At 42.6% G+C, this 12,846-nt stretch overlaps 1 protein-coding gene across 1 annotated transcript in view; it reads right to left on the minus strand.

The window, feature by feature from the left end:
* LOC134405164 (bifunctional heparan sulfate N-deacetylase/N-sulfotransferase 4) overlaps nt 1-12,846 on the minus strand; it is a 126,323-nt gene that overhangs the window by 77,126 nt on the left and 36,351 nt on the right. Inside the window, exon 2 of the mRNA XM_063136364.1 lies at nt 6,068-6,155. Coding sequence (XP_062992434.1) covers nt 6,068-6,155 — 88 coding nt within the window. The remainder of the gene's footprint in view (nt 1-6,067; nt 6,156-12,846) is intronic.

Here is a 12,846-nt window from a genome sequence, read left to right on the forward strand (position 1 = left end):
AAGTGACCTTCTCCTTCTTGTGGTAAGGATATTACTTCACCTCAAGAAGAGTGACATTTACAAAGCATTACCTACTCTCTGCATGCCCTTCTGAGAGAATTGGCACTTCTCAGGGGAGGTCAGTGATATCCCATCATTCTGGGGTTGTTCAAGTCTGACAGAAAATCACTCCTTTTTGCCTTGGGAAGACCACCTTTCGTCAATTGGCTGCTTTTCATGCAGTGATGATGAATTTTGGATATGTTTAAATTAAGTATCATGTTTATTATTACTTGACTGAGCCTTGGCACTGTTTATGTTTGTTTGTTAATTTGTTCTAGGATTAAGCCTTTGTAAGCATGATTCAAAGTAAAGTTTGGCAGTTGTTCTACGGACACCACAATGGTGGGTTTGGGGTGGGAGAAAGTACTTCCTCTGATGTGAAGTGAGGCAACTGATTTTTGCCAATCCCCCTTAACTACTTCAGCCCTCTGCAACATTGGGCCTGTTCATAAGACACCTTAACCCTGCTGGTTAAGGCTTTCGGTTAAGCAGCAGGATTTAAGGTGGCTTGTGCGATGTGCTTTGCTAAACCCTGCTCTCTCACTAACCAGTCAGACTGTCTGCAGCAGGCTCTAACCATGGCTTAAGCTGTTGTGTGTGCGACACCAGAGAACCACAGTTTTGCTAACCACAGAGCCAGAAGTGTTGTCTGAACAGGCCCGTATATACTGTTCCAGTGCATCTCTCAATTCTCAGGAGCAGCTTTTCAGGGTGAAGTAGATGGGAGAAATCAGTGAAAACCGGGCATTCCTCCTTGTGTAAACATACGTGCTTTCTGCTAGCACAAAGCCATTGCGGGATGCAACCATCTGAATATCATTTAATGGCAGGTGTCAGTGGTGTGTGTGCACATGTGTGTGTATGTGGGCCATTTCCACCCAGAATTCCATTGAGAATGACACTACAGCTCTATTCAGAAAATCAGCATTCAAACTCACTTGGAGAACCTCCGTGGATTCGGAAGGCTCTCTGCTTCAGACCTGCAGAAGTACGGGGCAATGGAAATATGTAAGGAGGGGGTGGAGCTAACACACTCCCCCTCCTCGTGCATTTACTCTACTCAGATTTACAATGCCTGAATAGGGCTTAGATCATGCTTCAACCCAGGGCATTCTGGGGAATTAAGAATGGCTACAGGGAGCAGCAAGGTTTTACACACATAGCCCTGAAATTTGCCACCTGAAAAAATTCGAAAGAGGAGAATGTCAAAAGTTCAGCACAGTACTTATAGTTCATTGCATTTGAGTCAATGCTCAGATCTTGGACTTGCTTTCATACAAAAACTCATCCTCATAACAGGTGAACCAATAATTTTCAAATCGAAAGTTCCTATAAATATGTGATAACGGAATGAGGTAGGACTTCTTAAGAGACTTTAGCTGCTTGCTTCTGAAGAAGAATTTTAAGATGGGCCAGTTGAAACATTTCCTTTGAGCTCTCCTTTCCTTTCTACATTCTGACAAGGTGAAAAGCAAAATGTAATGTCAGGGGAGTAGCTGCCCTTATTGGTCTGTACAACCCAAGTTCTAAGTACTACTTCTAAGCAGGTTTGAGTACTGGGATCTGGGAAATTGCTTGTAAACTGTGTCTCTTTTTTAAATTCTGTTCATGCATTTTATCTCCTTAGAAGCATGGAATCCAGAATACTAGTCCCCACTAAAGTTATCTGTACTTCATCAAGGACTGAAGACTGTTAATCTGTATTCTATGCTTCTAAGGAGCTAAAATGAGTGAACAGAATTTAAAAACAGAGACACCTGGATCCCAGGGTTCCAACCTGCTTAGAAGCAGTACCATCTCACCAGGAAGTTGTACATCCTAATCCTAATGATGTGGAGGCTGATCACATAGTTTAGAGGTCAAGGGCATTCTGCATATGCTCAAAGGCATTTTCTTCTGTTTAATCCACATATTCTATGGCTGAGCTTTAGCACTGCTCTAACAAGGTTCCAGGCCAAGGTCAGCGTGACTACATGCATATTCAAGATTGGTAGCAATCCTCGATGGATTCCATTCCCATTCACCAAAGTTGCTATTATTGTTATTTATGAATTTATTTGTGATACTTCTATACGCTGCCCATCATAACAAAATCCCTAAGATATTATTTGGCCTTGCAGGATAAAAAACCTTGGCATCAAAACCCGTGAGAGTAAAGCTTAATATAGGTATGGGGGAGCCATCATGCACCTAACCCTATCAGAGCAGTATTTTGTGGTCCTGGTGTCTCATTTAAACTGGGTCACTGTGTATGTGTGTGAGAGAGTGAGTGTTTGTAGCATTATCACATCAGGGATTAGGGTGACCACTTACGCATCACCAACAAAGAGGAAATGCATCACTAAAAATGAGGAGAAAAAATAACACAATTCTGCATTAAAAATGCCTATTCTAATTTATATGTAGAGATATACATTTAGAATTAATAGTGCAGAAGACTGACCAGCTATGACTGCTCCATGTGCTGTCCAGGTTGATGGACAACTTCATGACCCCTGCTCCCTGGCTTCTTATGGTTCTTTATCTTTAAACGGACTTGACGAAGACAGGATGGCCTCAAACAAAGGACTGTCCTCTGACAGTCCATTAAATAGAGAACTGTCCTTTCTAAAGTAGGGCATATGGCTACCCTACCAGCAACTTGTCGCCTGGATGGGTGCTACACTGGCATGCTAGCACTGCCCTAGGGGCTCATGGGATGGCCCAGTTTAAATGTGAAGTTAGAGGTGTGGAACAAGGCCTCAGTCCCACTGGACTCAGTGGGGCTTACATTTGAGTAAATATATCTATATCTATATCAGCCTTCTAAGCCAGTGTTCAAAGTATCTCCCCCTACATCCCAATATGGCTTACAAAATAGAGCAAAAATTATAAAGCAGCAGGAGCAACAACAATTAACAAGAAAATATACATTCAGCCAAATAAACTATCAAAAAGGTAAAACCACAGAATGAAAAACTAAAAACTCTCCTTAGCCAAAGGTGACTTAAAATAATAATTTTAAAAAGTCTTATGGTCTTTCCTGAAAATTAGCAGGGAAGGGACCCATATGGGGGGAAAGTTCCACAAATGAGAGGCCACAACTGAAAAGGATCTATTCCTTGTGCCCGCCAATCTATTAATTGCTAAAGGCAGGCAATAGAGCAGGGTACCTTAAAGTTCATAAAAGTCGGGGAGTTTGTACTGGCTCAGGCAGTTCTTCTTCTTCGGCTTTAAAGGCCCAAATCAGTGCCAGAAGCAAAGAACAGCCAGTACAGTTTGCACAAAATAGATACCCCTTACTTAGCCTTGCTCCCTACCTAGCCTTAACCTCAACAGCATCTGGGACACCACATTCTTCACTAGCCGAAGCTTCCAAACTCTCTTCAAAAGCAGGCCCATGTACAATGCATTGCGATCACCTACCCGGGCATAACAAGAGCATGAACATGCATTAAGGAGGAGAAGGCTCTCAGTGGCTACTAGTCCTGATGGCTAAATGTTACCGTGAGTATCAGAGGCAGTATGCCTATGTACTCCACTTGCTGGGGAGCATGGTTGGGAGCGTGCTGAGGCACTCTCACAGCCTGCTTGTGGGTTTCCCATGGGCAGCTGGTTGGCCGCTGTGTCAACAGAATGCTGGACTAAATGGACCTTTGGTCTGATCCAGCAGGGCTCTTCTGATCCAGCATGGATCATGCTGTACATATTGGTTAGTGGTGGTGTGCCAACATGTCAAATATGGGCAGAATGCAGCCCATGGCAATGCATTCACTCAACTGATTTGGCATAGGCCGAAATAGCTAGAAATTAGTACTGGGTTGGCTTTTTCTAATGGCTGCCACAGGGCAGGGTGGTTATGGAAATCAATGAGTGTGCCCCAAACATTTGAGAAAAATGGGGATTTTACATGTCTGATCAGTAAAAAGACATCTGGGGCACTTAGGGAGCAATCCTGGACTAATGGACCTTCGGTCTGATCCAGCATGGCACTTCTTAATCCTAGAGATATGTGAAAGGATGATAGGGATTTCCCTCCCACCCCTGCCCATCTTCACTGCTTCAGAAAGCTCCATGTTAGCTTCTCTCCTGAGAACTGACCTCAGGAAGAAGAGGGCCATGCCGGTAGGTGGGGGCAGGAGAGGTCATGGATCTGCAGGATTCACAGCCCTCTCATCCCCCATCCTCACCCCAAGCAAGGTGAGAGAGTTCAGCTCAGAGGCCCATCATTAAATGAACTTTCAGAGATGCAGGAGACAAAAAAAGCTTCCATTATTCCTCCTGCCCTACCCTGGCTCTTGGATGGACAGAGGTCTCTGAGATTGGGGGGCCCTCCAACTAACAGATGTTGATCTGATAGGATCGCACTGCTAAGCCCCTAACTCATGAATAGGGGGAGGGGGTCCTGCCCCCAAGATCTCACCCACCAGGTTCTGCCTGCCCATCTCACGTGTTGAATAATGGTGTGAAGAGGGAGCCAGACGTACCCATGGGGGCTCCTTCACATGATCAGGGTTACCATTCATACAGGGCGGTTGAGGACAAGGGCATAGCCCAGAGGAACAGTCCAACCCCCCCCCCCCTCCAAGCAATAGTCCTCCATTAGGATTAATGACAGAAGCAGGCTTTGGCTGTGTAGTTATGTAGTTAAACTGGTTCTAGTGGTGTGTACAGTGGAGGCTGGTGGCTCTGATATCAGTGGGGCAGTGAATCCGGCTGGGTTTCAGTCAGAACCACTCAGAACTCTGGAGAAGCTATCCAAGGTACTGAATTCATTTTGGCCAGGGGGTTCAGAACCTTGGATAGCTACTTTAGCAGTCTGACTGAATCTTGGAGCCCACTGACCTCGGAGCCACCAGTCTGGGTGTGTATCAACTGTTAAAATATTAGCAACATCAGCTGTTGATTGTTTAACATGTTGATTGATTTATAGCTTGGGCAACAATCTTATTTCCTCTGGGACAAAGAACCAGAGACTGAAGCGCAAACATTTGCTCAAGACATGCTAAAAATGCAAAGTAAAATGTACATGCCATGTATTTGCATAGTGAGAGCAAACCCCATCTAATCTATTATATCTTTATTTCTGCAGTTTCAGCAGCGCAGCAGTGAAGCAGGTGAAACCAGGATGGGGGAAGCAGGACCAGACTTAAGGGGGCAACACTGAGAATTTTGCTGCCCCTAATCTCTGCCTATCCTGAAAGCTGGTTCTTAAGAAAGGCCAGCAAGCAAGAGAAGTTTAAACATGCATGAGGCTTTTAAAAAGGAGAGTGTGCAAGCAGAGCTAGGAAATGCAAAAATGCGACTGAGAGCAGGTAAAGCTAATCTGCAGAATCGCAGGGGGTGGGGTGGGGAGAATCAATTAATTACTTAGAACTTGAAAGGTGAAGTAATCCTCTTTTCATTTAATTTAAATTCCTTTTAATCCACATCTTCTCTCCCTTGGGCAGAGCAGTACACTTTAAAAAACAAACCATTCTACAATGCCTCCCCACTTATGTGACAGTATTTGGGTAAGACTGATTCCTAGTCATGTGAAGTCACAGCAGGGTGGGCCTCACATGGATACGACTCCTGTTTAAAGGGGTCAAAGCACTCGGTTTTCAACATTTTGCCTCTTATTCTTGTTGACAGGATGAGAAAGCCAATGATGGTACTAGCTTTTCCTTGTCTTATGTTGGCATAAATACCTGGCAGTTATATCTACTTCTTTTTATAATCCCTCAACTGTCATCTTCTATGTATACCCTTTACTTCAGTATGCTTTTGAAATGAATCCACCAATTTTCCACTACTCCATCAGTTTAATAAAGCTGAAACAGTTTGGAGGGCTATAATCCCCTTGTCTCAAATTTGCATCTGAATTTTTTTGAATTGGTTTCTAAAATGTTAAATATGTACATGTATAACTAAATAGCAAGATTTCATATGTACATAAAATTTAATTTTAGTATTGTATTGACAGCTGTAGACCAAACTACGAGAAATTTGCTTTAAATTTTCCACCTGCTTAACTGCTACCTGAAACTTTATAATTCCTTCTTACCTGTGTGGTAAAACTTTCCTGAAAATCCAAGGTTGAAGGTAAAATTTGCAACCTGAGTGCGTAGTAAAATTTGAGTCTCTAGTAAGGCCTGAAACAAACAAGAAATAGCATGCATTTAGGGAAAAAACCTCTTTTTAAAAAAATGATGTTTATTGAGCTATAAAGTTAAGAATCCTAACAAAGATGTTCTGATATCAGTAAATTTACCCCGTACTCCAAGATTTAATCTATAGATAAACTAAACAGCTGTCAAGAAGGCAAACTTAATGTTAGGCGTTATTAGAAAAGGAATTGAGAATAAAACTGCCAGTATCATACTACCTTTATACAAATCTATGGTGTGACCACTCTTGGTTTTGGTCACCATATCTAAAAAAATGATATTGTAGAGCTGGAAAAAGTGCAGAAAAGGACAACTAAAACAACTGGAACATCTCCCCTATGAGGGAAGGTTACAACAGCTGAGATTGTTCAGCCTGGGGAAAAAGGAGACTAAGGGGAGACGTGATAGAGGTGTATACAATTATGCACGGTGAGGAGAACATGCATAGAGAGTTATTTTTCTCCCTCTCCCATAATACTAGAACCTGGGGTCATCCCATGAAGCTGAATGGTGGGAAATTCAGGACAGATAAAAGGAAGTACTTCTTCACACAGTGTGTAGTTAAACTATAGAATCCACTACCACAAGATGTGGTGATGGCCACCAGTTTGAATGGCTTTAAAAGGGGGTTGGAGAAATTTGTGGAGAAGGCTATCAGTGGCTACTAGTCCTGATGATTAAGTACTATCTCCTATGGACCAGTAACATCAAAGAACCAACCTTCCACACTGTCATGAACCTGGTAGAAATCCTCCAAAACTGAGTAAGTATAAATACATTGCTTTTCTACAGAGAAAGAAAAACTCACAACAGAAACATGCTGAACTCACCCAACAATATTGTGAATCCGTCCAGCTACACACTGAGCCAGGCAGAATCATAGAATCATAGAATAGCAGAGTTGGAAGGGGCCTACAAGGCCATCGAGTCCAACCCCCTGCTCAATGCAGGAATCCACCCTAAAGCATCCCTGACAGGTGAAGAGCCTGTTCTTTCATGGGACCTACACTTCTGCCCTGCCAAATCTACACATATGATGATACAATTCTGATGTGACCCCCCACTTCATCTACAAATGAAGGAAAACTTCCACCACAAAACTAACCAGTGCACCAGCACAAAACTACCATTTTCCCAGCACACCCTTGGACAGTGCACTGACAGTCACATGACAAACATCCTCTCAATTCTACAGAAAGATGAATACTGCATTGACCCCTCCAGATTGTCATAACTCCAAGTTAGACTTTTACTTAAGAGTGTTTCTGCTGCTATTCCCAGGCTGAGGCATCAGCAAACAGCATTGTTTACCACACAGTCTCAGCCATGCATAATGTGTTGTCATCTACAGTCTCAGAAACAATACTGACATGGTAATTAAGCAGGCTGGCTAAGGCTCACAACTGTTAAAGAGGCTTACATTGGTTCAAGTTTTCATCAGGAACAAATTGGACTACGTACAGGAGGTCAAGAGCCAACTTTCCGACACCACATTTTTAGAAGCTCCTGTCCTCAGATCCCACTGAGGAATGTCAGAAGAAACTACACAACTTGAAGAAAGAATTTACTAAAGACTTGCAGGACCAAATCTACACAGACACAGCTCAAGAGCTTCAACACAATGTCTTCTATCTGCTACCCAAAATTCACCAAACAAGCAGCCCTGGGTGCTCCATTTTTTTTGGCATCAGTACTATCATAGTTGGAGTGCCCCTAACAATATATATGCCTGGTTTGAATGAACATGGAGAGGAAATAAGCTACTCTGGCTTATCCACCTGTCCTCCGTGCATGTCTTGGTTGGGTGTGCATGACATGACAAGCTTCACTGCTGAGGATAATTATGCAAATCCCCTTGACATGCATCTGGCACACTTGGATTGGAAGTGTGGCTCATCTCCCACTCCATGATCATGCAAACCCAGTCATAGTAAATATCCTGGAAGAGGGATTAGTGTTGTGGAGATGCATGCTTTGCAGTTACAAAACTCCTTACCTGGACTACACAGGGATGTTTCATGGGGAAGGAAAGGAGAAAGGAGATCTTTTCTCTTTCCTACTCTCCAGAATGCCCCATTCCCAACTCCATAGCTATAAAATGTTCTGTACAGCACCATGTACATTGATGGTGCTAAATAAATAAATAAATAAATAAATAAATAAATAAATAATAAGACTGGCAGACAGCCCCAAACCTGAGACCTCTGGTGCTATATAGCACATCAGGGAAAGGCCAGGGGAGAGCAAATAATAATAAAAAAGGATTCCTCCTGAAAGTCCTCCCCCCCATGTTCCACAAGGCTTGAACAAGGATGGCTGGAGTTCTGTGTAATCTCTTTAGAGCTGCGGATGCACTGGAACATTTTATTTAAAGGCCAACTTGTTTATATGGCCCTGTTCAGAAGACACCTAAAACCATGGCTTTAACCATGGTGAATCAGTGTTTTTGCTTTATTCACCGTGGTTAAAGCTGTGGTTTAAGGTGTCTTTTGAACACAGCCTGCCTTTCTGGCTTAACCACCATGGTTAAAGTGCCAACCAGGTTAAACTGGTATGGTGACCGAATCAAGATCATGCAGTCTTTCCAAAACCTGGTGCTTCCCAGTTATGTTGGACTGCAGCTGTGATCATTCCAGCCAGCAGAACCAATGACTGGGAATGAGAGCACTAGGTTGTGGAAAGCTGGGCCGATGCATGCCAGCGGCACAGATAATAGCTTTAAAATAGAATTTCCCAGTGCATGCCATACAGAAAAAGTTGTAACTGGCTTGTAGTGAACTGTGTAAACTCAATACTCAGTGAATTCTCCATGAGAGCCTGATGATGCAGGGATGTGAAAAAAAGGCTGTGGCTCCATGGTAGCCCCATGGCAAAGGGTTCCACGTTCAAAGCCCAGCTTCTCCAGGCAGAGCAGGAAAAACTGCTGCCTGAAACCCCAGAGAGCTGCTGCCAGTCAGTGTCAACAAAATTGGGCAAGATGGACCCATGGGCCCTGTTCAGAAGACACCTTAAACCACGGTGGTTAAGGCTAAAACCCACGGTGGTCAAGGCTTCTTTGTTAACAAAAAAGCCTTAACCACTGTGGTTTAAGGTGTCTTCTGAACAGGGCCATGGTCTGACTCAGGATAAGGCAGCTTCCTATGTTCTTGTGCAGTATTGTTAAAGCTAGGAAGAGATGGAAGCAGACGTGGCTGTGATCAGTACCTGCATGGGAGAACACCAGAAGCACAATGAAAGCTTTGCAAATCTTTCTAAAACAAGTGGGAATGAATAGAAAAGTATCATAATAAAATAAATACTGCTTCTCCTTTCAGTTATGATGTCACGTTTATATTAACTTTTAATGCATGGCTGGATGAAGCTATTTGGAAACCCAGGGAAGAAGGCAATTATTACTGTTTCTGGTCGCCAAATTTGGAACTTCTTTATACTGCATTTTAAAATATTTTTAGCAATGAAACATTTGGTGTTTGAGGAAGGATTTTGCCCCAAGGCAATCCATGCAGTTTAGCAATTAACTCTCAAGTTGGAACTCAAACTAGTAACAGTTTAAGAAAAGAAGAATGGTGTCTTTAAATCTGGTGAAATAAATATTATTTCATGATGAAAATGCATTCTGGAATCTTTGTATTTTGTTCACATCAGAATGCCCAGGTTAGCAATTTGTATTCCAAAATGTAATAAAAAAAGCACTTCAGTTGTCCAGGATCTTTTTGGAATAGTGGGTTTCATTATATTAATTCCTTCTCTGCTTTGTACATAAGAGTATGAATCTCTCTTCGACATCCATAGGATAAGTCTTTTTATTTATTTATATCGTGCTTCCAATCAGCAGGATTTCGGATTCATCCGTGTAATTACATTTTGTAGGTTGGAGTTGCCTTGTCTTTATTCTTCATAATTGCTGCATCTATTCAGCAGGAGTGATATTTTCCCACAATGTCCTTGTTAATTACAACTATCTCCTTCATTTGCATAATAAACTTTTTTTGGGGGGGCTAGTTCTCCGGGAACATTTCATGGATAATAGGAAGCAATTTGCTTTCCTTTATTAAGTACATTAAAACTTCATGCCCCAGACATCATTGACTGTAAACATTTGATTCTGCTCAAATTTAATGCACCAAGGCATTTTGCTCTGCCATATTAGCTTTATTTATGTGCTGTGTTCTGGATTGTTAGCTACTAATGAGACTTCAGCTCTTATTGCTCTAAGGCTTGAACACTAACCTCATTTTAATGAGATCATTATTTGCTGTCTTCTGAATGGAAGACAACAAATTTGCCTTTTAATTAAAGGTCAGAACACCTCTAGCTAAGGAGAGTGAAGAGGTTATCGAATCCTTAGAGAAACTGAAGGAATAGGTTTTTCTCTCCTCCTCCTCTCTGTGCCAAGTAGACGCAAGTCAGACTTGGCTGGGCATTCTTCCTCTGGCAGGGTGGGGCGTGGGGGAGGGAACTGTTAATATAAGCTAAGGGATAACAAAGCTAAAATGTGGGAGCTAGAGTTCCCAAGACACTGTAAAAAACAAAAGTCAGCCAAAGTAATTAAAGAGGCTTTGCTCCTAACCAAAAGGTCTACATGGATCAATACCTCTGTTGAAGCAGGATCCCTGGTTTGAATGAGGAATGATTTGTAAAGGAGCAGAAGGCAGATGCCAGATTAATTGAGCTAACATAAACTAATCTCATATTTCTTATCTGAAAAAGCGAGGCAAACCTAATTGATATTGTGAGCACCTTTGGTGACACATGCATGGGTGTTACTAAATGAATACATCTTTTTCCTATGTTCTGTGGCTTTCAAGACAGACACAGAAACCCTATAGAAACTAGAGTTAATTTGCCACAACTCTGCCCCTGCTTGTATCCAGGCTTAAGGGCTCTCACACCTCTAACCTTTGAAAAGTGTTTTGAAATACAACTCTCTGGAGGGGGTAATTCATTAATTGATGGCTTGACTAATTAAATACATATCCTGCATTTATTCCAAGGATCTTGAACCTCTTTCAGTTCAATTCAATTTCAGAGAAACTCTCCTGGGGCATATTCCAGTGGTGGGTGTGGCCAAAGAGGCAAAATACCAGCATGCTTTAGCTTAAAGCACTTACTGTCAGTACTTAAGGTTTAGGAGAGGCATTTCAGCATTTTAGAATGGGGAAATAACTTGCACAAAAGCTGGGAAAATACCAAATGGGGGGGAAGATAGTGATGCCAGAAGGGGACATGGTTGTCTAGGTTTGGGGACTCCAGGTGGGCTGGATTTCAACAGGACACCTGAGGTTGAACACCCCTGCTTTATTCCATCATGGAATTCAAGGCAGGGATTGACAGCTGGCTGGGGGCAGTGTTCTAGCAAGACAGATGTTATTGGGCTTAGTTGAGAGGGTGGAATAGACTTGAATAAGCAGCCAATGTTGATGCTTAAAATAAATGTTATAAGTAATCAAGTGCAGCAGTTGATACTTTAACTATATTCTGCACTTATCTTCAGAGTGAATGATCTATGGCAGGTGTCTCTAACATGGTGTCCTTGGGCACCATGGGCCCCTCCTTCAGTGCCCGTGAAGCTTTCCACTCACTGTCCCTTTTAATAATGTTTAATAACATTTAATAATGTTTAATAATGTTTAATAACATTTAATAATGTTAGGGCACCAAGGCAGGATCTACACTACTGCTTTAAAATGTTTTATAACTGCTGGGGCCCAGGACACACTCCATATACAGTTTTCAAAACGTTTTCAAAGTGTTATAAACTGCTTCGTGTAGACCTGGTCCAAGTCCTCTCTCCTGTTTCTGAACTTGCTGCTGATTAGCTGTTCATTGGGCAGGAAGAGAAGGAAAGAGTTGCTTTCTGGCTCTGCTCAATCTTCATCCATCCACACCAAATTTCCCCCTTGCTTTCTCTTTCCCTCCATTCAAGCCTCTATTCTTGCTATTTCTCTTCACCCAACCCCTTTTCTCGCTATTTCTTTCCCTGCCCTTTGTCTAGCCATCTTTTTTCTCCCACTGCCTAACCCCTGGCCTAGCTCTTTCTCTCCCAAATACCCCTTTATCCTGCTGTTTCTCTCTCCATGACCTCTTTATCTCGCTGTTTCCCCCCGTCTAGAATCTAGCCTGTCTCTTTCTGTCTCCTCTCACCCTTGTTATTTCCCCTCCCTCTCAGCCTCTACCCTTGTGATTTATCTCCCGCCACCTCTTTCCACTTCAGCCCCCTATGGCGGCCATTATGTGGCTAGCCACATCCTCCATTGGAGGCATTTTGTGGTCACAGCAATATCTCAATGCCTGAAATGTTCCCATGGTTCCCCAAAGGTTGGGAATCCCTGGTATATGATGTCTGTCACACATAGCTAGAGCTGTCTGGGAGCTGCTTTTCTATGATGCCACCACATTGGCAGGCAAGTTCCTTGGACCTTTACAATGAACACAGTGCTGGTGGCTGGGTGCACAGGATACCAAAGAAAGCAAAAGGAAAACATTTAAGCAGTCCTGTGGGAAGTCAGTTGGGGGCAGGAAGGCAGGGCAGATTTTGTCTCCTTTTGGTATACCAGTTTAGGGCAACTTTGAGACTCCATATTGAAAGCTGACATTTTAGAGTTCAAATCTACAGAAAAGGAGTACATATTTAGATGAGGGAGGGAGCAAAACGTTGCTCTAGGCATGCTCAAGA

Source organism: Elgaria multicarinata, chromosome 10 (assembly GCF_023053635.1).
Source record: "Elgaria multicarinata webbii isolate HBS135686 ecotype San Diego chromosome 10, rElgMul1.1.pri, whole genome shotgun sequence".
In the NCBI taxonomy this organism is placed as follows: Eukaryota; Metazoa; Chordata; class Lepidosauria; order Squamata; family Anguidae; genus Elgaria; species Elgaria multicarinata.